A 26,901-nucleotide genomic window follows, 5' to 3' on the forward strand; every position below is an offset into this window, starting at 1 on the left:
GTCCCTGACCTAGTCAGGATATTCAATAGGACTCACCCCAACAAGCTTAAACAGGCATCACACCAAGAGGGGGACCTGTAGAGGGAGGTGCTGTAAGAACCTCATGAGGATTCCAGGCTGCTAACACTTCTGCATTGCCACCGGATGCTGAGGCTGGGTTCCTGCTGGGGGACCCTGGGAAGCTAGACATTGCAGGAAGTACTGCCCAGTGGGGCCTGAGCAGCCCACTGATTGGCCCATGCTGGTATATTAACCGGGAAGACAGCACAGGGAGTTTTCTCTCTAACAATACAGACTGTCTGCTTGCTCTGCTGCAGAACTTGCTGTGAACCCTAGACTCCAGCTCCTGACTCTGGCTCATCCCCAACTCAACTACTTGTCTCCTGTCTGCAACTCAGCACCTGACCCTGATTTCCTGGCATCCTCACTGAGATTGATCCTGATTCCATTACTTGCCTCCTGTCTGCATGTCTTTGCCTGACCCTGACTTCCTGGTATCTTGACCCACCTCAACTCTGACTCCACTACACATCTTCTGACCACAATTTGGTATCTGACATGTGCACGTAGGCTGCCCAGTGGCTGGCCCTTTCAGTCCTCTGTTACTGCCCTTTTCTTTGTTCTCCTAGTGTTGAGAGATTCCTGGTATGCATCATGAATCAGGAGTGAGGGATTCGCTAGCAAACTTGTCCTTTTATAAATTAAACTTGAAATTTTAGTGTTAAAAGTACAGCACTGGAAGGAACGAAAGAAACATTTCAAATGTAACACAATGAAAAACACACGAGTAATACATAGCTACTGTGCTAGCTACCCACATCCAACAGGCTAGTCTGGAAAAAATGAAACGCTTCTGTCCAATATTTCCCTTTTGAATGGTTATTGGTGAGGGAGGAGCTTCATCATGCTCCAGTCAGCAAATATGGGTGGCCTCTCATAATCCTGCTATGAGTAAAATGGCTAGAAAACTCCCCAGAGATTTAGCAGAAATATGAGGAGTCACCTAATTGTAAGTGACTAGTCTGGGGAGACACTTGGTCTGAAAAGCTGGCTAACTGATAAATCTGAAAATGTAGTTGTAAATGGGGAATAATCAAGCGGGTGTGTTTCTCTCCTGCAGGGATTGTTTCTTGGCCCTTTGTTACATGATGTTTTTATTAATGACCTGGAAGAAAAGATAAAATCACTGATAAAGTTTGCAAATAACACAAAAATTGGGGGAGTGGTAAATAAAGAAGAAGACAGGTCACTGATACAGAGTGATTTGGATCACTTGGTTTGCTGGGTACAAGCAAACAATATATGTTTTATTATGGTTAAATGGACGCATCTAGGAACAAAGAATGTAGGCCATATTCGCAGGATCGGGGATTCTATCCTGGGAACCAGTGACTCTGAAAAAGATTTTGGGAGGGGATGGATAATCAGCTAAACATGTGCTCCCAGTGTGTGTGGCACTGAGGCCAAAAGGGCTAATGTGATCCTTGGATGCATAAACAGGGGAATCTCAAGTAGGAGTAAAGAGGTTATTTTACCTCTGTATTTGGCACCGGTCTAACAGCTACTAGGATAATGTGTCCAGTTCTGGTGTCAACAATTCAAGAAGAATGTTGATAATTTGGAGACAGTTTAGAAAAGAGCCCCAAGAATGATTAAAGGAGTAGAAAACATTCCTTATAGTGACAGATTCCAGGAACTCAATCCATTTAGCTTACCAAAGACAAGAATAAGGAGTGACTTGATTATAATCTATAAGGACCTACACGGGGAACAAATGTTGGATATTGGGCTCCTCAATCCAATAGTTGGATGTTCCAGATTCAGACTGGAAATAAGGAGCAAATTTTCAACAGTGAGAGTAATTAACCACTGAACAATTTACCAAGAGTGGTGGTAGATTCTCAGTCACCGGCACTTTTTAAATCAAAATTGCATGTTTTTCTAAAAGAGATGTAGAGCTAGAAGAGGAACTGCAGAGTGAAGGTGTGAAGTGGTCCCTGAAGAAGGGAGTTGGGGTTGGGTAAGAAGACACAGCTGAAAGTTTTGTTTTTCATTTGGGGAAAGGCAGGTCAGGCCTTGCATCTTCTCCAGCAGCCCAGACAGCAGGAAGAGACACTACCCTAGGGAGGAGGGGCTGTACCCAGCTTAAGGCTGGGTGGTAGATTTGGTTTTTGTGTTTGGTTTTAGGAACTCTCTGTTAATAAAGAAACCAACCCCCAAGAAGGGCTGTGATTGGATGAGCAAGGCCATGTGAGGTTTTGTTTAAGGATCCCTGATGAAGGGGAAAATAGGAGCAGGACACTGCAGAGGCACCTCTGGCCATGAGGCAGTGCTTAGGTGGTAGCCACTGTGTTACAAGGGTCTACCTGTGGCATTAGAAGCTCAGTGTGTGTTATTAACTGGTGTGCAATATAACTGAGGTTGTGACTTCATCAAAATTATATATTTCTAGCAAAGTAAACAACAGGATTTACTAGAGGGATGTATTTGACTCTGTAAATACAGCTACAAAACCTGAGAGGGGACTTATAAAACTGCATGTATGGAAAATGAAGTAACAGGGACAGCTGCTAATTATGGGCCAGATTCCCTTCTCCTTACTCAGGCATTGTATCCCTTACCTACAGGGAGCCCTGGGGCTGTATGAACTCATGACAGAGGTCTGAGCATCTCTAGTACAATCCTCTTTCAAAGGGTGGGAGGTGAGGACCTCTGGAGGCTGCTGCTGTAGTGATGCAATGCCAATACTTTAACAAGGACCAACTGAGAGACCCCTCCAGCGTTTCAGTGTGCTGTGGTCAGGCTGCCACACTAGCAGCGTTCCAGGAGAGTGCTACAGGAGGCAAGAAGCCAGCACAGAGACACAGAACTGCCTGCTTCTTCCAAAGGAAGGCAAACTTCGTCCTCCCCCATGGGAGCCTTCAGAGGAAACTCCATAAATGAAACCTTGCAAATTTTCCTGGGCTCTATGTGGGATTCTTCACATAAGGAAACCATCTGACTCTATTCTGTTAATCATTACTATAATTATTATGATAGTGCCCCAAGGATCCAGTCAAAATTAGGGCCCATTGTGGTAGGCACTATACAAACACTATTTACAATCTATCTATACAAGACAGACAAACAAAAATGGACATACAAGATACATGAATATTGTCAATGGTACATAATTTGCAAGTTATTTGCTCAGTGTCACATCTTCTGTACGGGCTATATTCTGAAAGCAAAGGGAAATTCAGGATTTGTCCTCATATAGTTATAAATCTGTATATTCCCATCTACAAATGTTTTTACACACATGTATGAAAATGTTTTATTTTTGTCTCTGATTTTGTTTTCCCATCACACTATTCCTTGACTCTTCAACAGTTAATATAAAATAGTTTAAATATCCTGGAGGGGGAAATGTGTCAAATACAATAGAAAAAATATTTTCAAATTGATTCACCCCTCCGAGGATAGGAGACAACCTTTGAATAGGTGAATGCATCCATTTCTCTATTACTGTATGCTTCTGTCTATCCTTGAATGTATTCCCTCCAATCAAATACAAGCCTGTAATTCAGCTTGGAGGCTCTGTGGATTTTTCTTTTCACTCTAGCAGTGTGTATCTTCAGCAGTTTATAAATAACTCTAGAACTCTTGTGATGAATTATAGCACAAGTGTTCAAAGACTATTCATTATTGTTTTTAAGAATATCCAGAATTGTATTTTTAGCTAGTTGTCTTGCAACTAGACTCAGCAGTGGGATGACTGATTAAAAATAAATGTTTAAACACAGTAATGACTTCTTTATATGAGTGAAGAAGGCAGCAGTTGTTGGCAAAGGTAATGTACAGATTTGCTGAGGACTCACTGTTTTGGTATAATATGTATTCAGAATACTATAAAGCATTACTTAACATTCCTGTTTGTTTTTTTCTTATGAAAATTTCCATTAGACTTGCTGACCTATTTTTAGCACCAGACACGTGTCTTATCTAAATGACAGACTGAATATATATTATGTGACAGTGACTATTCAGTATTCTAAGCTGAAAAAAAAAAAAAAGGTTTTTGAAATCAAAACTTCAAACTGTTACTCAGCGGCTAAAGCTGTGGTTAACATATGCTGCCTTCTTCCATAAACAGGCTCTTAATAAAGGATCAAATCTTGCTTATCTTACTCCTGTGACTAGTTCCATTGGACCTGCACCTGATCCCACTGAACTCAAAACTCCCCATGAATTACAAAACTCCAAAGGATTTGTATGAGACAAGGAACAGGCCTATCGACTTCTTGATAGCACTACTCACTGGCCAATGGCCTCAAATATTTTATGATAGATGGTTCATCATAAATAAATAACAAACGATACTACCCAATGCATTGCTACCTACATGCAGAAATTTCTGGCACCAATACATTTATCCCTACTATGGATTTTGGAGGCTACATGTTTTCTAATTCAGTGGTGGAGAAAACTGGAAAATATTCAGAGAAAAGATTTAAATCTATGGTATTATTTTTGCTCTTCATTTGAAAAACATCAAGCTGTAGTGTAGCATTTATCAAAAAGATGGTTTTCCCTTTGCCATACTGCCAACCACACATTCAAAAATCATGAGCCAGCCCCCCCAAACATCATCAGTGACCTAAAAATCAGAAGATTTTTAAAACAATAAATTTGGTTTCATTTTATTTGACGTCTTGTTTTCGAGCCTTTGGGATTCATGTTTTCAAGCTTTTCTCCACAACCATGAGAGCTTAGATGCTTACTTTTTCAAAAATGAAAGGTGAGATTCTCACATGATCTCATGACTCCAGGAGCTGAAGCTATCAGAAAAACCCAAATACCTCATGACTTGGCATAAAATCCCAAGAGCTGGCAACACTACCAAATCAAATTGTAGAATGTCAGGGTTGGAAGGGACCTCCGGAAGTCATCTAATCCAACTCCCTGCTCAAAGCAGGACCAATCCCCAGACAGATTTTTGCCTTTGATTCCCTAAATGGCCCCCTCAAGAATTGAGCTCATCAGCCTGGGTTTAGCAGGCCAATGCCCAAACCACTGAGCTATCCCTCCCCCCTAAACCTTTAAATGATAGATTTTTAGATGCTTAAATATATGGTTACCGTATCAAATCTAACTTTAAAAATAAGCTAGTATAAAATGGAACTGGCTTGATGGGCCCAATCTTGAAGTATTTACTTAGAGAGAGATCCCAAAACTCCCACTGAATACAGAACCTGATTAAATAAGTGAATGGTTTGTCATTTGGAGTTTTGAATAAATAAATAAGCAATGCCTCTCAATACTTACTTGGGTAAAACTCCCATTGAGCTTTGTTGGCAGTTTTGAGCTTTGTTGGCAGGGATGAAACCCAAAATATTTCCTTCTCTAGCTGCTTCTCTGAAATTTTCTTAAAATATATAGATAGGATAACTGCATCAAGCAAAGCCTGATTTTTGCACTCATGCAACATATACAGAGCCTTGGAAATTAGCTGGTCTCTAGTGACCCTGTGAATAGAGGAGGCAATTTACAAGTTTATTCCATTACCAGTTCCAGTGGTGTTTCCCATGTTAAGCACGGGGAGTCAAACTCAATCTGGTAGAAGCTTCAAAATCAAGTGAAATTGTGAAGGGCAACTGCAGTAACAATCACTTTAAAGAACTAGTGTCCCAATAACTATCAAGGCCAAAACAGCCACTCAGGTTCAATGAAAGTTGCACAACTGAAAATCAGCTTAAATTGGTTGTAAATGAGTGTCAGCAGGGCAGGTGGGGAGAGAGGAATCTGTTGTATCTTACAACTACTCAGATCTTCCAGTTGGTTGCTTTTCCTGCTGCAATCCTTTGTTTTAACCCCCTAGAGAGTATATGTCATACCAATTTACCTTCACGAGGACTTATGCCAATTTACCTCATACTTTGGCCTAATACGTAATTTTTTTCCAACAACAAAAGTCTGAAATATCTGTGTAGTGCTTATAATATACTGCTGAGATATGTGTTTTGCAAAGTCTTTCAAAACTTGGAGGTAATTTTACCCCCCAAAAAGAGCACGGTACTCTCATGAAATTTATCAGAACGCAGAATTCAGCATAGGATGAGTTATGGAGTATAAATAACTGTTCAAAGTTAATATCCACCCTTCCATTACCTCATCAGAGATGTGATTATATTGCTTTACAGTGTGCTGTCCTCATTAATTTTTAATTTGGGGATAATGTTTTAGTACTAAAGAGAGCAACGGATTAATAGTGCTCACTAGAGACAATCATAATAGGCATGTACCATGCAAGCTACAGTCCTGACAATGAACTTCAATACTGATTTGCAACACCCATTTTTCCAAATCTGAGTCTCTCCTGGCAGACTGCCAATCATGCAAAAATTGAAAAAAAATTCTGTGATTATGGTAATCATCATTCTCTAAGGACTACAATTAGACCACCAAAAGCATGTTAATGTCTGACGTAAATCACATTTGAATGTAGATCTCAGAAGGTGAATAACTAAAGCGTAAACCCATTCTGCTATTTACCACAGATCCTGTCTTTCATCCTCATTTATTAAGGCATATATAGCTATGTTTAATATATAACTGATCACAACTAGAACCATCCAGCCACAGCAGTAGAAAATTATAACCACAGCAGCATGATTTTACAGTCACTTTTGGGGCAAGAAACTACAAACTCCAACTTTCCAAATACGATTCTTTGTCTTTTGTCAGATTTTATATGAATTGATATAAAGTCGATAATAATTTTGTGCTATAGTACAAAATGCTAAACTTTGCTAAACTAATGAGAATGCTAAACTTTGTTTTATATGGCATTGCTAATGTTTGTGCAAGGATCCTCATTATACAGTATTTTGTAATTCAGCAATTTTTAATATTCCTTAAAATAAATATTTATTTTCAAACACATTTTTAAAATAGTGCAATTTTTTGATGTCACATTAATCAACTTATTTCTTTAAGAATCCGAAATTTAATTCAGTTTACAAAATCTCAGGTCAATTTAATCTGATAAAGAGGAAAAAACAGCATTTATACTGACAAACAATGTTGAACAGTAGTGATGGTGATGTTGAATTAGAACATATATGGAAAGGGGTAAAAAAATACAACTTTTCATATTCCAGCTAATGAGATTCCAGTAAAGTAAAAGTTAGAGGAAATTTTAAAATATGCAGTTTGTGCATGAGGTAGAATGCAAATAGACACAGCAGGGTTAACAAAATAGCATTAAACACTTTACACTGTGGCAGGTTTCAGAGGGGTAGCCATGTTAGTCTGTATCAGCAAAAACAACAAGGTGTCCTTGTGGCACCTAAGGGTACGTCTACACTACCTGCCGGATTGGCGGGTAGCGATCGATCTATTGGGGATTGATTTATCGCGTGTAGTGTAAACACAATAAATCGATCCCCAATCTCTCTCCCATTGACTGCTGAACTCCAGCTCGGCGAGAGGAAGAAGCAAAGTCGACAGGGGAGCCACGGCCATCAATTCAGCGCTGCGAGGACGCAAAGTAAGTAATTTTAATTTGATCTAAGATATGTCGACTAAGTTGCGTATCTTAGATCGATCCCACCCCAGTGTATACCAGGCCTTAGAGACTAACAATCCCACGAAAGCTTATGCCCAAATAAATTTGTTAGTCTCTAAGGTGCCACAAGGATTCCTTACACTGTGTATTATTATGATTATTTGTATTACTGTAGTGCTTAAAACCTTCATATTTCCATTGTAACAGAGAAGATAGTAAGTTCATTCAGTTGAAACTGAAAAGACGTCTCTCAATTCAGCGTAAGACATTAAAGAAGTTCCTACCCAGTCTCCAGTCTTATCTGGGAGACATACTTTTACATGGAGACCAATCATTTCACTGCGTGGGAAAGAAGCCAGGTGAAAATGTTTATCTTCCAGTGCGACTTGGTTCCTGTTTTAATATAGAACTGATTGTCTTGTCACACTAACAGCAAAGATGAACTTCTATAGTGTAAACAGAAGAGGCCTCCCCTACTAACTACATTCCCCAAATGACCTTCTTTTGAGAAAATGACCCAAGGCCTCCAAAAGCACTGAAGGGTATGTCTAAGCTAAAGCCACTGCAGAGGCATACCTACAGCACTGCAGCAGTGCCATTGTAGCACCATAGTGTAGACGCTTCCTACATCGACAAAAGAGGTTTTCCCGTCAACATAATTAATCCACCTCTCCAAGAGGCGATAGCTAGGTTGACAGAAGAATTCTTCTGTTGACCTAGCTGCATCTACACGGGGGTAGGTCAGCCTAACTACAGCACTCAGGGTGCTATACTTTTCACAGCCTGGAGTGATAAAGCTAGGTCAAGCTAATTTTTAAGTGTAGACCAGGCCTATATGAATTAGAAATCCAAGTCTCATGAAAAAGAGACCTAGGCGCTTTTGAAAAGCGGGGGCAGGGGATGTAAACACCAAAATAGGTCTGTCCATGCAAAACTCTTCCTGGGGTTCCAAACCAACCAGTACCTTCAGAAGTGAGTATGAATCTATGTCTACTGTTTCTTTAAATCTGTAGCAGGAAGCCAGGCAGGAGAGGAACTAGGGAAGATTCTAGGCAGAAGCCTTACAGTGAAGCACAGAGAGAGTAGCTTTAGGGATAATACTATTTTCCTTATTCTAAAAATGTTCCTTGTTTGTGCAAATTGGCATCAACTGGGGTGTGGGGGAGTGCTTGCTCAACATTCCCTAGGCCACAGAGCCAGAAGGGCCATGGCCTGACCACTTTTAAACAGTAGTCACATACTAAATCAGTACAGCTACTGTTGGAATAATCTGGAGCATTGCTGCGGCTGCATGGACACAGCACCACTGAAATGTGACCTGACTGTTCCTTTGTACAAACGGAAGGGCAGGCAGGTCTAATTTCCATGAGCAGTGGTGCAATCTGATGAACAAGGTTGCAAGACCACTCAAATTTGGCCTGACCGCCCCTCTTATCCAGATGGAAGGGTAGCTGGGCCAACTGGAGTTCCAACCTAGCATGCGGGGAGTCTGTTCCTATAAAGCAGAGAACAGGGGACAGCAGCACTGGCTGATGCACTGTGTGGATAAAAGAGAGGGGAAACTCTCTGTCCAGGTTCCCTATGTGGAGGTGGGCCAGAAACAGAATTTCCTTCTCTCCAGCAAGATATATCTGAATTGGTGCCCACAGGCTAGAGGAAACCAACTCTTTCTGAATTTCTTTACCATTAAACCAGGAGAGCTGGGAGACCCTTGACCTATTAATATACAATTATGGTGTCTGAAAATAAAATTTTGTCAAGTCTTATTCCTGACTTGAAGTACTGATCTTCAGCTTCAACCGAGTTTTCAAGTGAAGCGAGCAGCTCTGAAACAGCAAGTCAGCAAAACACAGGTGACTGCTGACAATACAGCAAAGAAATGGAAGCTCTGTTAGGTCAATATGTACCAGCCATGCATATCTCCATATTGCGTGCATCAACTGTTTTTTATGTATTTACCTATCATTCTTATTACAGGCACCTAAAACAAAGAATGCTCTTATTGAAGTAAGTAATTGCTTTAGTGATGATTAAATAGACCAAATAATATTAATGAATATCAATTAATATTAAATGAAGCACTAGCATGCTCTGTGAAAGGCTTCAGTGAAAAATAGGGATTTTCGTGCAAAATAAAAAGTGCACAAGTGATTTTATATAAAGACTTTAACAATTTGTACTCATGTAAGAGAACTTCTTCTGACCTTGAAATTGCGTGCTAAATAAATTACCTCGGAGCGACAGTGATGAGTTCTCATTACAGCATCTGGAAGGAAAAGAGAAAGACATAGATAGGACTGCGTCTCCCTCAGTTTCCGATTCACTTAAGTTAAGGAGTTTGATTTCAGTGTTTGTTGTTTTATGCAGATTCTTTAGTGCGATCTGAGTCTCCAAGCCCAACTTGCAGCAGCCTCAGGCGTTTATATTTAATTCATCTGCTAGAAGTGGATGGTGAAGTTCTGGTGTACTTGAGAAATCAGGGGGTTCGAGTCCCTTACTTTACTCCCACCAGCTGAGATTTCGTTAAGGGATGGGTGGAGACTAGGCTGCCGCAGTCCTGAACTCAGCTTGAATTCTCTAAAGCCTTTGCCTTAATAAACTGAGGCTAAGGAGCTCTATTCGGTCGTTTTAGAAACAAAATCCAAGGCAGAAAACGAGCCCACCTGGGAAGGGAGAGGGGGATTTATTTGTATTTAAAGAGACTAGATTCCTCCTGCCTTGGAAAGGAAGGCACCGCATCTCTTACCTCGGCTCCTTGAGCGCCCTGAAAGGACGGATTTGATAGGATGCCTCCCTTTCTGGAGCTTGCGGTGCCAGCAGCAGAAGAATAAAATCGTAGCAATGGTCCCCAGCAGGAGCATGAGCAAGAAGAGGGCACATTGGATGCTGTAGGGTCGCAGCAAAACCAGGAACGCGGCGGCGATCATGGTTCCCGTGCGTGTGTGCGGGGCTGAGCGCGGAGCAGCCGGGAGAGGAGCGGGCAGGCTTCTTATCGAGGCAGCGGGAGCAGCATGATTCCCGGTCCGTGCGCTCCTGAAATCAGGATCCGGAATGGCTGCAGCAGACACACACCGCGCTGCTGCGATGCGCTAGTGAGTTAGTGGGGAGAGGACTTCAGTCCATGACTCAGCAGACGGGAAGGAGGCGGCAGCGGCAGCAGCAACGGGGATTTTTCCGCCGGCTTGTACACAACTGAGAGCAGCGAGCGAGCGAGGCGGTGCCGATGGATCAGCAGCACCCAGCTGCAGTCCTGCCCTGGAACATGGAGGGGCCCCCCCGCTTGAGCTGATCTTGCAGCATTGCACCGTGCTGTGCACCTCCAGCTCCTGCATCACAGAAATGCCCCGTTTTAATGCTAATGCTGCTGCTGCTGCTGACACCGAGGCGATGGCTGCCCATCGGTTGGCAATTTACAGCAGGGGCGGGAGGAGGAGGAGGAGGAAGGGGGCTGAATCCCAAACTTTGCTCCTGCTGCCTCTGGCTGCTCATCAAGGGGATTTTGTTTTTTTGGTTTGGACTTGGCTGGCGGGTGGCTGATGACATCACACGAGCTGCAGCTGCTGCAGAGGGGAGAGCGAAGATGGCTGCGGCGAGGTACAGTAAGGAATGAAGAGGAGGTGGCAGGAGGAGTTTCTCCCAGGAGCCGGGCAGAGAGGGCTGCACGGTGTGGGGGCAGTGTCCGGAGTAGGGGAGCACCGCGAGCGGAACAAACCCAGGCGTGCGTGGAGAGAGAAGCAGCAGCCAGACAAAGCATCTGCCCGCAGGCTGCTTCCTTCCCTCTGGAGCTGAAGATCTTTCCTCTTGCGGCTTCGGAAGAGGCGACAAGACGCTGGGAAGCAGAACCACAAGCAAGGAACTAACACGGTGAAGTAGCGTATCGCCCTTCATTCCTCTCCCCCCTTCGCTCCGCGAAAGCATTGCCTGCGCCAGGCAAGTCCGCTACTAGTGCTTGTCTCCCACTCTCTGCTTTCGGCGTCCGTTAAAATAAGTTCCTTTTGTTAGGGGCAGATTTATCTTGGTGTCACCCTAAAACAAACGAAAAAATAGCTTGTCTGCACGTGCCCTCTCTGTGATTGCAGGTTTCAAGAGTGCTGGTGGGTGAGCTGCAGTCCCAAGAACTTTTATTTGGGTTCAGAGTCAGTTCTGTTTTAAGCAAATGTTGGGGGGAGAGGGGAGAGCCTCACTAAGGGTCTGGGATTCCTTTCACTGCTACAAGGTTTGCTGTGCTGTGTACCCTTTAAATGGCAAATACAGGGACACAAGTCAAAACCGGTTTCCTGGAAGATCTATAACGATATACAAGGAATTGAAAACATATTTTAAATGAATAATTGATATGTCTATTACTGCATTTTGATACCTCATCTTTTGCAGGGAGGTTTATTTCTGTTGCCTGGTTTAATGCAATAACTGACTGAAGAGATTGTGTAGCTGTCCGTCACACAGAATACTGGTTTTTATTTTATTAAATACATGCAGCGTATATTGTAAAACAAGTATAATTTACATAGTTCGCTAAAACATTTTATATATTAAAGCCTGTTGGGAAGTTCCCTGGTGCTGTGGGGTGCTGCAGCAAAATCAATATCAGAATACTATGTATGCTGGCTTCCTGCAGTAAACTGCAATATGCTGCAGCAAATGTCACCTCTAGTGATCTTCATTGCACACTATGTTGGGATGAAGAAACCAAATGGATCCTATATACTGTTAATGTATATAACAACTATGTTTCAGGATTTGTAACTGAAGGCATAATACTTTAAGAATTATCTTTCAGAAATTATGCACAAATACAATACAAATCTCTTATTACATTGTAAAAATACACAGTGAAAAAATACATGTACATTTTGGTAATATTATGCAATAATATTTACCAGTATAATCTTAAAAAGTTAGGATTCATTGGTAAAGAAAATAGTGTTCATTTTATGTGGCTTACACACACAATTCAGAGAAATATTTTACAAACTTTTTATTAATAATCAAATGCACTTTATATAACACAAATTGCAGTGCTCTTTATGCTTTTATATAACAAAAGCTGTGGATACAAGTGTGTGCCTAGATTTAAAATACACTACGAGACCATCTAAGTTTATAGAGAGAAACCTAATTGTGATTCCTTGAGTAAGTATGGGTATGGAATTCGGCCTATTTATCACTAAATTGTTGTATAACTCCTTAGTAGACTCTTAAGATTGTGGAAATCCATTTTTAGTTGATCTAGGTTTTTTTTCTGGATTTAAACTGATGGTAGGTGGCGTGTCTAACCCAGAAAAAGAATAGTGCTGGTGTTTTTTTAGTTATGAGATATTTCATCACACATTTTTAATAATGTGATAGAATTATTCTGTAATATTACATTATAAATAGAAAGTTTAACTGCATAGGGTACAGGCATTATAGTACATTCTTCATTATCTGGGAAATAACAGATGCGATCAGTTTGCATTGCAGCATGATGCTACAGTGAAATGTTTCCTGATACCGCAGTACACTGCAGTAAGGCTGTATTAATGCAGATTACTTGGAGATTATTAAAAAGGTTCATGTTGCCTCACTTGAACATGAGCACACTGCCTTACTGCTATGTCTTTTTGCACTATGTTGCTGTCACAAAAAAACTTTTCAACACCTTTCACTCTGTATTGATTTATTATAAGATCTTGGGAGATCCTAGGAAGTGTACTATAACGATGATCACACAATGCATTGCTGTGAATAAGGGCCATGGAACATAGGTATTTTCTCATTATCTCTGGATAGAAATGGGTAGAAGGCATTTGGCTGCAAGTAAATCTGTAATATTGGCTCATTTAGAAGGCAAAAGCTATATTTTTTTTACTAAGGGTTATTGTACAATCCTCACATTAGGATATTATTTTGCCAAAGAGACATGATGAATTTCATTACATCTACTACTCTTTTGCATTTGAAAAATGAAAAAGAGAATACAGTTTATTTCAAGAAATATTTGCACAAATGTCAGATAGAGATGGCTGTCGGCTTCTGAGCCCCAGCAAACTGGGCCATTCCCCTCATTTACATTAGCCTCTGCTCTGCCTCTGTCAATATCTATATTACATCATTATTCTGTTTTTGCTAAGCATTTTCCTTTTCTGTACAGGAGTTAAAACATTATTCCCATTACTTATTATGGTCAATAAGAATTACCGTAAGTCATTGAAGGGATTTCACTTAAAAAAAACTGAAACAAGGTTATTTGGAAAATATACACACAGGAAATAAAATGATATCTGAAAGATAAAAAGAAAATATTTATTTGTACAGCAGCTTTTATACAAACTTCTTCCCAAAAATGCTTTGCAGAGAGGTAATCTTAATACTATTACAGAGTATTATAATCGGCTAGGAGAAGAGAGGCAGAAATAAAGGGAGGAAGTTAAAAGAGAAAAGCTGTACTTTCAGGTGAGATTTGACATCAAAGAGAGAGTGCTTGAGGTGAAGGGATACTGAAAGTTGTTTCAGAGCAGGAGATGCAGGGTAGGGTCTCCAGGACCAACTATAGCAACGGTGTGTGGAATGACAGAGGCCCGTGCTGAGGGGGCAGGGACGAGGAGTACTGAGAAACAAGTTCCTTGAGAGAGGCTAAAGCAAATCTGTGGAGGGCTTTATTAACAAGGAAACAATTTTGAATTGGAATGAATGGAGAGAAGAGCTGGTGTTTTAGGATGCGCATTATGTGGCTGCATTTCTTTATATGTATATTAGCTAATTTCACACAGCTGGTTTCAGGGGCGGCTTCAGGCCCCAGCATGCCAAGCGTGTGCTTGGGGCGGCATGCCGCGGGGGGCGCTCTGCCGGTCGCCGGGAGGGCGGCAGGCAAGCCGCCTTCGGCGGCGTGCCTGCAGCAGGTCCGCTGGTCCCGCGGCTGGTCCTGCTGGTCCCACGGGAGGTCTATCGAAGCTGCGGGACCAGCGGACCCTCCACAGGCACGCCTGAAGGAGGTACACCTGAGCCGCGGGACCGGCGACCGGCAGAGCGCCCCCCTGCGGCATACCGCCGTGCTTGGGGTGGCAAAATGTCTAGAGCCGCCCCTGGCTGGTTTATCCCTTTGCAAAAGAAAAAGGGGAAAAAAGTGGCATGGGAAGATTGTGCCTTTAAATACAGCCCTGAGCATGGGATGCTGTGGCACGATTCCTTCCATACATCCTCCTGCCTCCAGACATGTAGTAATTTGCTGCTGACCTAAACAGCTGTAAATTATTACTCCCCTCCACATGCACACTTGCCCCTCCCCCATCCTTCTGCTGGTTGGGCAGTAGTTGCTGGCAAGTTGGGGTAAACCAAGTTTCCACGCTTTTCCCTGCCCTCTCGGGCCCACGTGTGGGCCCGTAAGTCCAAGTCACAGTCTAGCCCATGTTCCTTGATAATTTATACACAGATGAAGGGATGCGTGCACCTGCAAAGATCATCACAGAGCTAGATCGATGAGAGATAAGAGCACTCAGTATTTCACAGGAGGCACTTAGCATCTTACAGGGATGTATATTTCAGTTTACAGTAAAAAGACTCCCTGCAAAAAAAAGTCACATAATTGGCTGCTCTGGTGACCTGCATGTACGAAACTGATTAAGAAGATATGTTTAAGATTGCTGTAAACCTGAGTAAGTGAAAAAGTACAACCGTTTTCCTTCATATATATTACAATATGTCTTGGGTACTGTGACTTTATTGGTTGTATAGTAAGTCTCTGGGGGAGTGTTTAGGGTTTTATTTCAAAAGACCTAATAAAAATGTTTTATCCAGCATTACACTGCCAAAAATTGAAATTCCCTGAGCTCTGATTATTCAACTTTTTTTCTGAACAGATAAGAAATAAAAATAGAAAGCCTGAAATGTAATTTATTATCAGAAGCAGGAAACATTAACATACCCTCAACTATACTATATCCTGTGTAAAAGACTCCTTACCTGGTAGAATGATTATCTAATCATTTAAATAAAATCTCATTTGTTTCTTCTAGAAAACCTGAAGTCACAAATAAAAAAGGAAAGTGCTATCCTGTGTGGATTTTTCCAACATTCACATTGCTGAATAATGGGCATCATTATGCTTTTGTCCTCAACATTTTAAAAATTATGCTATTTGAAACTATAGGTTCAAATCTCAGCAGGGCCACCTCAACACTTCATTCTTCCAAGACAGTTAAATTGAGGGTTCAGTGCAGTGTTTTTATATGTTTAAAGAGCACATTATTTAACCAATCAATCATTAAGTACCGTATATACTCATTCATAAGCTGAATATTTTTGGTAAAAAAGTGACGCATCAAAGAGAGGGGGTCGGCTTATAAATGGGTCTACACCAAAATTTGATGATTTTAAACTCTATGGAATCATTTAATTGAATATCTAATACATTGTCATTTTGTTTACCTGGAGCTTCTGCAGGCACGAAGCCCCTCAGCTCCCTGTGGCTGCGGTTCACCATTCCCAGCCAATGGGAGCTACTTCCCGCAGCAACCATTGGCTGGGAACGGTGAACCGTGACCACAGGGAGCTGAAGGGCTCCATGCCTGCAGATGCTCCAACTAAACAAAACATCCTGACCCACCAGCGGCTTACCCTGACGGCCGGGAGCCAAAGTTTACCAACCCCTGAAATATGGGGTCGGCTTATGAAAGGGTCATACAGTTTTTGCTATTTTTACCTAACCATTTTGGGGCGTCAGCTTATAAACAAATGGGCTAATGAATGAGTACACATGGTAACTCTCTGACATCCCTGTGAAGTAGGTAAATAAGTATTGCTAGCCTCAGTTTACAGACAGAGAAGCTAAAGCAGAGAGGTTATGTGAATTGCCCCAGGCAACATAATCTGAACACCATACATTTGCTCATCTCTCCAGACCACTACGAGTCTGGAAAACCAACAGTACAATGTGTAGGCCTTCCAGATGACACTTTAAAAAACAGGGTAGCTTTTCAGACAAGTGGCCTTGTGTTGCAAGTTTCATTTGCTCATATCAAACTTGTACCAAAATTTTTATGCCCACAATTCAGTTGTTGGTGCAGATCTGAAAGGCAGCACCTCTAACAACCTGATCATGGGTGCAAATCAGATAAGGTGCATTTATACAGTTGTGCACCCACAATTCATTTTGTGGCTGCAAAAATGCTGGTACAAGTTGAGCTTCCACACAGGGAGGCTGGTCTAAGCCCTGCAGAAAATATACCACTAAAGATACTATGTTGTTTTTTCATTAGAGTAGTTGTGTGTGTTTGTGTCCTTGGTTAAAATTTGTCCATTCTATACATTATTGTGCTATGTTCATTTGTCGCAGTTGTCTGCCCCAAGGCAACTGCACTTCAGAAGTACCATCTGTATGTAATGGTAAATTGCTTTGGGATCCTTTGGCATTAAAGGAGTTACATACAGCAAATATAAAATAGTATGTATACCATTTTATTGATTTAAAATAGATTTAATGAGTTATATTAAAAAAGGATTTTTAATTGTTAGGCAGGAATGGCAGGGTTTAAAGATGTAGTCACTATAGTGAGGGGAGTGTGGTCCTCTTGCAAAATTCCTGAAATGCAGATGACACTGATAATGCTCATTAAGCTAAGCCCACAGCATGGAATAATGCCTCCCCAACATCTGTAAATGTGGAAGTTTGTCAGTTACTGTGACATGCTACTAAGTAGGCAGCTGATAAGAGAAAAGTGATTTCAACACACAGGAGGCTCCAAGAGACTGAGTGACAACATGCTCGTAGCTGATCACCTTCATAAGGAAACTCGAGTATTTCTTGATGACAGTATCAGGGTTGCCATTTACTGAGCCACCCCCTCATGACCAGGAGTGCGTCTACCATGCCCTGCTAACAATTCCTCCCCTTTGAGGCTCTCCCATGACATTTCCACCAAACAGTCTCACAGGCCCTTTTGACCAAGCTTCAGCCTCCAGGCTCTTCTGGTCAGGCTTTTATTCCTTTGTCATGTTCCCAATACACTAAACCAAAATTGAAAACAACAACATAGCAATTAGCCGGCTGGTCTTGAGCTCTGTCTTCCAGGGTATCCCTTCGATAGCTTACTGGCAGGCCTCCTGCCTCTAGCAGTCTCACAAAAGCCCCTTTCACTGTAGCCTGCCCTCCCACACTCCAACTTCTTCCTTGTTGCAACTTCCTGCTGCTCTTATAATGGAACCACCTGATTCAACCCATGTGTGACTCCTTCGTAGTCAGGGTTGACTAGGCCTAGGCCCTCCAGCCCTTACAGGCTAACCACCATGTTACACTCCCCACTCCAACCCCATTAAAGCCTTGCCAGGGCAAATTCTACCTGAAGAAAACTTCCCCTCCCTCCTGCAATGTATGTGTGTCACCAGCCACGTGAATGCATTGTCCAGGCTCTCTCCCCTTCCGGTTTGCTCACCATAATACACAGGCAATCTCTTTTTTTCTAGGATCTCCTGAAGCTCCTCAACTAACTGCTCCCATGTCCCCTGAGAGTTTGAACTATCCACACCTTCCTTGTTTCCCCAACCCCCACCATTTCGGTGCCTACCAGCTCCCCACAGGATGTTGTCTGAGTCCCAACATCAACCCCCTGGATCACAGTTTGGGCTCCCACTTTTCCATTAACCCAGCACCTGCTTCCCAGGACTCTTCTCTGTCTGGGGCATACCTAACTAACTGTTGCATCTGTCACAAACCCTTTCTCCTTAGGTTATCTGGCCTTAAACTCTCCTGTACCTAAAGGGTAAGCCAGAACCCCTTTGTTTTACTGTCTCTTTTCAGATACATGGGGTTTATAAAATCCAGCTAACAAATTTTACTGACATTTGCCGGACTGTCCTGGGTACTATGTCCCATTTTTGACAAGATTCATTCTGCCTTGCACTCCTCAGGCTGACATCCCACATCGCCATGGTCCCAGACTTCAAAAGAGTAAGCATTCTGTTTATGACCTTCTATTCCACATGGAAAATACACCGCGGAAGTGCTCTTCTGCCTCCCCGGAGGAGACGGTCTCTTAGGAGGGGACCCCAGCCTTCCTACATGGCTAAAACATCCTCCCCTCAAAGTCACTTTACACAAGCGGACAGTTCCTCTGACAGTGTCCCAATTTCCATCACTGAAAACACATTACTTGGGTCTATTTACCATTCCCTGTGGAATTGCTACCAATCAGCAAGAGCAGATGAGCTGTTGATCACTCTTCTAAAGCACTATGGTCTGGGCTAGGCTTAACTTCCACCTGCCTGCTCTAGGTTTTCTCATAGTCACAGTATCCCGCTACTGGCCTTTCCCCCAAATTTGGGTTGTCCTGGTCTGGCCCTCAGGCTCCAAGTAGGCCTCTGCCTCTTCCACTGCTTCTGCCACTGATGCCAGCTTTTAAACTGCATTGAGACTCCTGCCACTGCCGCTGGATGACAAACTGTACCTCCTGCTGCTTTTGTTCACTTGGCAAAAGTCAACAGCAGGATCTGAGTCTTTTGCTTCTGTTCTGCGAATAATGGGACAGTGTCCTTCATCTTTTTTTTTTTTCATTGTGACTCCTTCAGTTTCCACTTCCCTTTTGGTGGGAGGGGAGTTGGGATTCTTGCCAGCTACACTAGTTGTAGAGGGTTGCCATTTACTCAGCACCGCCTGAGACCAGAGGTGCCATTTCAGTACTTTGCTAACAATTTCTCCCTTTTCTGGGGCTGTCCCATTACATGCCCATCAAACAGTCTCACAGCCACTTTTGGCCAGGCTTCAGTCTCCAGGCCCTTCTGGATAGACTTTTATTCCTTATTCATGTTCCCAATACAGCAACACACAATTGAAAACAACAAAGCAATTACACTGCAGGTCTTGATCTCTGTCCTAAGTGTCTCTTCCATAGCATACTGCCACAGCTCCCGTCTCTGGCAATCTCAAAAACTTTCATAAAAATCCCCTTCTCTGCATCTTCTCTTTCTCTCTCACTCTGTAGCTTCTTCATTGTAGCTTTCTTCTACTCTTACAGCCAGGTGTGACACCACTGTAATCAGGGTTGGTAGGCCTAGGCCCTCCAGCCCTTGAAGGCAAGCCACCCTGTTACAGTGACACTTTCCAGGATATGGGCCCTTTATGTTCCATCAAGTTACAATGATTTACTTCTGTGCATTTACTTAGTGTAGCTAGGTACCAGCTGATGGATCTTTGCTGCATCTGCTCCATTTATGCACCACAAAAGCAGGATTCTGGTTACGCAAAACAAAAGTGTAACCACTTGTATGTTATATTTTTTTGGCTTGGATCCATGTAAAAAGACTGGTTTGCTACTTCTGGGTACTAAGACAGAATATTTTTTCTTTAGTTAACTGGTAGTGATCAAGCCTATCCCCTACTGCTGGTATTGTGCCATGAAGAGGACTTTTGGAGTAGAAGAAAAGGCACTTGAAGTATTAACCAGGCAGCCCTTCTAAATGTATAATCACTTACCAAGGGAAGCCAAAAAATAATGCATGAGTGACGGCAGTCAAAATGCCATTGGACTGTTGATATTGACATGAGTGCCACCTTGAATATGCTAGCCCCTATTTTGCTGCAGTGCTCTTAGAATTGAAGGGTGTATGTCATTGTTAATAATGCTTTAAAATGGAGTCGCTCAGCAAAATAGGATAGCTTCTGTTGTCATGTAAAAACAGGTTTGGGCCATTTAGAATATTCTATTCCGTTCTATATATGTTCTTGTACTGCAGTCTTCACCAGGGGCGGCTCTACAAATTTGGCCGCCCCAAGCAGTCATGCCCGGGAGGTGCCCCCGAGCCGCGGGAGCAGCGGACCTCCCGCGGGCATGACTGCGGAGGGTCCGCTGGTCGCGCGGCTCGGCTGGACCTCCTGCAGCTGCGGGCGGTTCGCTGGTCCGGCGGCTCCGGTTGAGCTGCCGCAGGCATGCGTGCGGGAGGTCCAGCCGAGCCGCGGGACCAGCGAACCGTCCGCAGTCATGCCTGCGGGAGGTCCACTGGAGCCGCCGGCCGAGCGTCCCCTCCGCAGTCATGCCTGCGGCAGGTCCGCTGCTCCCGGGGCTCCGGTGGACCTCCCGCAGGCATGACTGCGGCAGGTCCGCCGGCCCAGCCTGCCACCCCCCTGGGAAAGGGCCGCCCCAGGCGGGTGCTTGCCCCGCTGGGCTCTGGAGCCGGCTCTGGTCTTCACCATAGTAGTTGAGCACCTATATTATGTAGTGGGGTATGAAGGATGGAGGTAAGTACTGTATTTAGTTGTACCAGCTTTAAACTCCCTCAGAAAGGCTGGTCAGAGGTTCTTCTTACCAGCCAAATTTTAAAGTAGGTTAGTAAGTTATGGAAAGATGTTTTGATGTTTTCTTCAGCCTTTTATTCATCTTTCCTGAACAAATTCTAAAACAGGTGGTTTAGAGAAATGTCCCTTGACTGTTTGGCCATTTCTCAGAGCAAGTGCTAAGTTTATATCTTGTTCCTGATTTTGTCTGTGGTGACATTGTCCTTCCACTGGAAGAACTTTGGAAGGAACATTTGCACACTCCTATTCATAATGTTACTCTGGCTGCCAGTCTGTACCCATTGGTACATGGTATTTGTGATGGTCTTGTCAATTTGTGCCTGAGCAAATACAAGTTGAACTTGTAGACGTGACTGTAGACATACCATTACAGAGCTGTCAGATATCTATTTATTTAAGATATTTATCCAATATGCAGAATTAAGATAATGTACCACATCTCTTTCTTTGTAGTCTTGCTTGATCGTTTCTTTGAAAGTCGACTAATGAAAGTAAACCACTGAGTTCAGTAAAGGCATCTCCCCAGTCTTTGTGAGTCTGCACAACATATTGAGCTGTTAGCTAAATGAATTACTAATTTTAAAATAATGTTATAATCCTCGAGCTATTAAATAGTTCTGCTTAGTAAATCCATTATTTTTCCTTTGTCATCTCTCAGGATTACAAAAGAAGGTAGATGGTTTGGTGCAGGAACTAGAGCATTTTCAAAGAAAATACTTCAACCTTATAATTAAAAACAGAATTGTTCTTATGGTGGACATTGGTATATTTAGGAGTTATTAATATGTCAAGGTATTTCTAGGTTGCTGAAGCTCACAGCATGCAGGAAACTGCAATGAAAAATAATCACCTCACAGACTATCAATATCAAGATTTTTGACACAAAGTACAAGGTATAGGCCAAACCCTGCCTTCTGATAGTCCTGCAGACTTCAAATGTCAATGGGACTTTGAAATCAGTGAGACTACCTGTGTAAATAAGATAATATGGCTTACTATGAATAACATCAGTTCACACCAGAAGTATCTCAAAATGTTTCACAGCCAATTATACCAAACCATCCATTATAATTCAGTTATGGAGAAGTACAGTTGCTAGATACTGATAGTAAGAATTGTGTAGCTAAATTCCCTCACACATTGCCCTGAAAATTTACTTCACTGGTATACCCCCTGCTAGTGGATATGGGGTAATTTTAAATGTATCTACAGAATCTATAAAGTTCTGCAGTGATAGTCTGATAGATTTTCCCCTAATTTTCCAGCTACAATGCGTAACAAAATATCTCTGTTGTTTCTGGGAAGTCTTGGCCCCGTATACCTTGCCTGAGAGCTGTGGATTTTTGCTTCTACATAAATCATTCTTTCCCATAAAATGACTATGATATCACTCTATAAAGCTCTTGAGCAATAACAGCACTTCTGCATTCCTCACTGGCCTAATTCTTCTCCCTCTGAAGTGAATGATAAATCTCACACTGACTTCAGTGGGAACAGAATTAGACCATAGAACTGGAAAAATAAAATAGTTAAATAAGGCCTTATTTTTAATTATAAACTTATGAGGCCATTTAAATTCTCTTGAGTTTCTACTTTAGTCCAAGATATTTTGTACCCATATCTTTAATTTTCTTGGGAAATTCAGTTTAAAAAGCAGTGGAGACCAAACTCTATAAATAGGACCAGTTTCCTAGTGTGGAGTGAAGTGGTTTTGGCTGCAGCAGACCCAGCTCTCTCCCCTCCTGCTGGTAGCTGGTTAGCGGAGGGACTTTCCAGTGAGAATTGGGATTATTAAAGGCTGGACCCAGTAGGCGGTCAATATATGTTAACAATGGTAGTATATATACATTTCAGAATTCTCATGTTTCACTACAATACTATGAGTTTAATCTTTTCTATGTAGGCATTAATCCTGGGAGGATAGGAAACAGGTATATATAGTATAGGATTGTATATTGTGGGCTTGATCTTGTTTCTGTTGAAATCAGTAGCAAAGCTCTCAGTGACTTCAGTGAGAACAGACTCAGACTCAGTGAGTGGCTAAAATCACATGTTGTAAATTTGTAATACTTTACATTACATTTACTGAGAGGAAAGCGATGTAGTGATCTCATCGTGGTATCTGCCAGCTCTCCTGCTGAATGGAACTGGAACAGACTGTGTCAGCCACAGGGAGGGAGATGTATTTACAAAGACTTTTGTGTTTATTTTTCTTATTCTGGCTTTCTTGGTTGCTTAGTAACAGTATTGTATGTGCAAAATTGTATATTTAATGTCTGTTTAGTATGTGAGATGTGAGCATGTCTGCAAAAATTAGGGGTCCATTTAATATATGTTTCCTCTACACTGCATGTAAATGGCAGCTTCCACCTTTTTTTTAATTCTACAGGCTATCTGATTTCAGAGAAACTAAGGATAGATTAGGGTCTCTCAAGAGAAATAAACAGTAACTTTAAGGTACAGTAGTTATGAAATGGGTAGCTTGTGTTTTCAGACGGAGAATCTGGCAGTTGTAAAGTAACTTGCTTACAAAAGCATGCAAGTGTGGTTTTTAATAAATGGTACACAACCCCCTTCTGTAGTTAGTAACTGCACACTGTAATATTAGTGAACAATTACATCTCTTCCAGTTAAAATGATTTAATCCACCAAAACTCTCAATGTCAGGACTCTGACATAAAGCCTCCCAAAGCAGAAAAAAAAAGATTGACAACACAAGACCAGATTCATTCTACACTGGTAGATTCTAAACTCCAAGCTCCAAAAGCAGAAAGTCCAGCAGGAATGGGGGCACTGGACTTAGTTGGTACAGCCTTAAAAATAGCCAGGACCCTGTCAGGATGGGACAGTCTAAGGCAGGGGTTCTCAAACTGGCGGTCATAACCCCTCACAGGGTCATGAGGTTATTACGTGGGGATCACAAGCTATCAGGCTCCCAAACCCCGCTTCGCCTGCACAGGGAGTCCTTGGACTTAGGACACAATTGGTTCCTGAAATCATGTCTTAAGTCGAAAATGTCATAACTCGAATTTCACAAAGGAACAATGTCAGATCGAGCATTGTAAAGTCGAAACCGACGTCGTAAAGTCAAAACACGATGACAATTTATAAACATTGTAAGTGCTGTTGGTCGTAACTCAAATATCGTAAAGTTGAGGACTGCCTGTAGTGTTAAATATTAAAAAAAATGTGTTTTTAATTTATAAGGGGGGCGAGGTCGCACTCAGAGGCTTGCTGTGTGAAAGGCGTCACCAATACAAAAGTTTGAGAACCACTGATCTAAGGCAGCCGGGAGATGCATAGATAGCCTCTCCCTGAGGCCTATTCCAGTGGAGCTACTGGAGGCTGGATCAGATTATAAAGCTGCCCTCTTCTACAATGCAGGTTTATGAGTTGAGCTGGTTAGAGTTTATTGACCAAACATTTTTTCATTGGATAATGCTGATTCATTGAAAGTGAAACTGTTTTCTGGAAAAGATCTGTTTCAACAAATTTCCCATTTTGAAAAGGTTTTGAGGAAAAAAGTTTATAAATTGTCAAAATGTCACATTTCAGCATTTTTTAATTAAAAAATTTAGCAGTTTTTACTATGATTCTTTTTTATTCTGCCCAAGCAACAACTAGTGTCCCTAACCAGGGTGTGTACACACGTTTTACATTTGTGGTGATCTGTTTTGTCAGATAGGATGCATCATCTCCAGGAGATGTTGCATCCTATCATCCAGTCCTTACTCAAGCAAGACGCTCACTGACTCCATCTGAAGAAGTGGGGGTTTTTATCCACAAAAGCTTATGCCCAAATAAATCTGTTAGTCTTCAAGGTGCCACCGGACTCCTCATTGTTTTTACTGACTCCTGTGAGAGTTTTGCCTGTGAAAGAACTGCAAGACTGTCCTGCCTTTTCCTTCTATAGGTGTAGGATCTTGGACTTTTTCTTTTCTTCATTACAGACATTTTGTTCTACCTTTCCAACCACTTTAATTACTTTCTCAAGAAGATGCCAACAGAGAGGTAGGTATTTATCCCTGAGGGTCTCTAGCTCGTCACAGTAAATTGTGTGAAGAGATCAGTGGGGGGGAAGAAAAATACCAAAGAAATCGAAGGTTGTGTTATTTTACTCAGTGTTCTTTATGTTGAAATAAAACTGATTTAAACCATTTCACGTTTAATATATTTAAAACTGCTGGACTGTGTGCTGATTCGAGAAGTGGATACTAGAGAGCCTCTGCCACCTCTTAAGCACTGCTTTCTTGCCTCAACCTCTGCAAAAGCAGCAGGAGCAGCAGCACAGCACAGCACAGATGCCTTTTAAAGCAGCCCCGAAAGCTCTGTGACTTCTCCCCCTAAAATAAGAGAAGTCATGCAATCCATGACTGTGTGACAAATCACTAGCCCTGAATATTATTTTCTAATTTCTGGCAGAGTCCCATGTTTTTAAATTGTCAGGCTCTCAGTGAAATAGGTTCAGTTGTTTACTATCACATCCACCCACCACATGCAAAAATTCTCAAAAGTCTCAGATTTTTTAAAAATAATGATAAATTACAGAGTCAGTGACTGCTGTGATAAGGCTCTAATTATCCCTGTCAGGCAGAGTGGGTTTGTCAGAGCATGCACATGTACTCAGACCTCTTTTAAACCCTGCACTTGGTATATCTCACTTTTGCCAAATTTCTATTCCATTGGCCTGATTTTAGTGTGAATTTTGGATATCATCCGTTCCTATTGAGGTCAGTGGCAAAACTTCACTGGGAGCAGGAACACAACCTTAGGGCTCAATTCTGCCACCGACACCAGTGTTGAGTGATTCCTTCTTGTGGATTAAAGAACTACAGGTCTGTCTCATCTTACGCTGGGGTTATGTTCCGCAGTCAGCGTGTAAAGCGAAAATCGCATATAGTCAAAATTACATTGAGTGTAATGGTGGGCGGAATTGCCCGCACTACAGAAACAGTATTTAAATTATTTTTCTCTTTGTTTTTGCCGACCGCATAAACCTGAAATCGCGCATGTTAAAGGCGCCTAAGATGCGACAGACCTGTACTCAGCATGTGTAAGGGCAGCAGAATCAGGCTCCTAGTGATTCATGACTTGGGGATTCCTTTTCCCCAGACATTACGTGTAAAGTTTTGGGTGTTTTCAGATCATCTGTGGCTTTCTAGTTGTTCTGAGAATCATAGAAGTATAGGACTGGAAGGGACCTCAATAGATCATCTAGGCCAGTCCCCTTCTCTCAAGGCAGGACTAACTGATAACAAGACCATTCCTGACAAGTGTTTATCTGTTCTTAAAATCCTCCAATGACGGAGATTTCATAAGCTCCCTAGGCAGTTTGTTCCAGTGCTTATCAAATCCTGACAATGGGGAAGTTTTTCCTAATGTCCAACCTAAACCTCCCTTGCTGCAATTTAACCTCATTGCTTCTTGTCCTATCCTCAGAGGTTAAGGAGAACAATTTTTTATCCTCCTCCTTAAAGCAATCTTTTATGTACTTGAAAACTGTCTGTGTCCCTCTGTCTTCTCTTCTCCAGACTTCTCCAATTTTTTTCAGTCTTCCCTCATAGGTCATGTTTTCTAGACCTTTAATCATTTTTGTTACTCTCCTCTGGACTTTCTCCAGTATGTCCAGATCTTTCCTGAAATGTGGCGCCCAGAACTGAACACAAAGCTCCAGCTGAGGCCTTATCGTGCAGAGTAGAGTGAAAGAATTATTTCTTGTGTCTTGCTTACAACATTCTTGCTGATACATCCCAGAATGATGTTTGCTTTTCTTGCAACAGTGTTACACCGTTGACTCATATATAGCTTGTGATCCACTATGACTCTGAGATCCCTTTCTGCAGTACTCCCTGCTAGGCAGCCATTTCCCATTTTGTGTGTGTGCAGTTGACTGTTCCTTCCTAGTGGAGTACTTTGCATTCATATTAAAGAAAATGTAATCTCATGAAATTGCACTTACCTGAAAAAATGTAAAATAGAAGTACAACCCAGTCCTACACAATGCTACTCATATCATACCCAAAAACTCTTCATGGAGAGTACTAATGATAATTCTTATTCCATTTTTTTAATGGTAACTTCTTTCTCA

The 26,901-nt window shown here is 42.0% G+C and overlaps 2 protein-coding genes across 3 annotated transcripts in view; one reads left to right on the forward strand and one right to left on the reverse strand.

Moving 5' to 3' along the window:
- Nucleotides 1-10,476, reverse strand: part of DST (dystonin) — a 440,007-nt gene extending 429,531 nt beyond the window's left edge. The window contains exons 1-2 of the mRNA XM_045009616.1: nt 10,296-10,476; nt 9,754-9,815 (exon numbers count right to left, since the gene is read on the reverse strand). Coding sequence (XP_044865551.1) covers nt 9,754-9,815; nt 10,296-10,476 — 243 coding nt within the window. The remainder of the gene's footprint in view (nt 1-9,753; nt 9,816-10,295) is intronic.
- Nucleotides 10,145-26,901, forward strand: part of BEND6 (BEN domain containing 6) — a 35,257-nt gene continuing 18,500 nt past the window's right edge. The window contains exon 1 of one of the 2 annotated variants that reach the window (XM_045009615.1): nt 10,145-11,413. The gene's annotated coding sequence lies outside the window, so the exon portion shown is untranslated. The remainder of the gene's footprint in view (nt 11,414-26,901) is intronic. The other variant, XM_045009614.1, reaches the window with a different exon arrangement.

This window comes from Mauremys mutica, chromosome 3, assembly GCF_020497125.1.
Source record: "Mauremys mutica isolate MM-2020 ecotype Southern chromosome 3, ASM2049712v1, whole genome shotgun sequence".
In the NCBI taxonomy this organism is placed as follows: Eukaryota; Metazoa; Chordata; order Testudines; family Geoemydidae; genus Mauremys; species Mauremys mutica.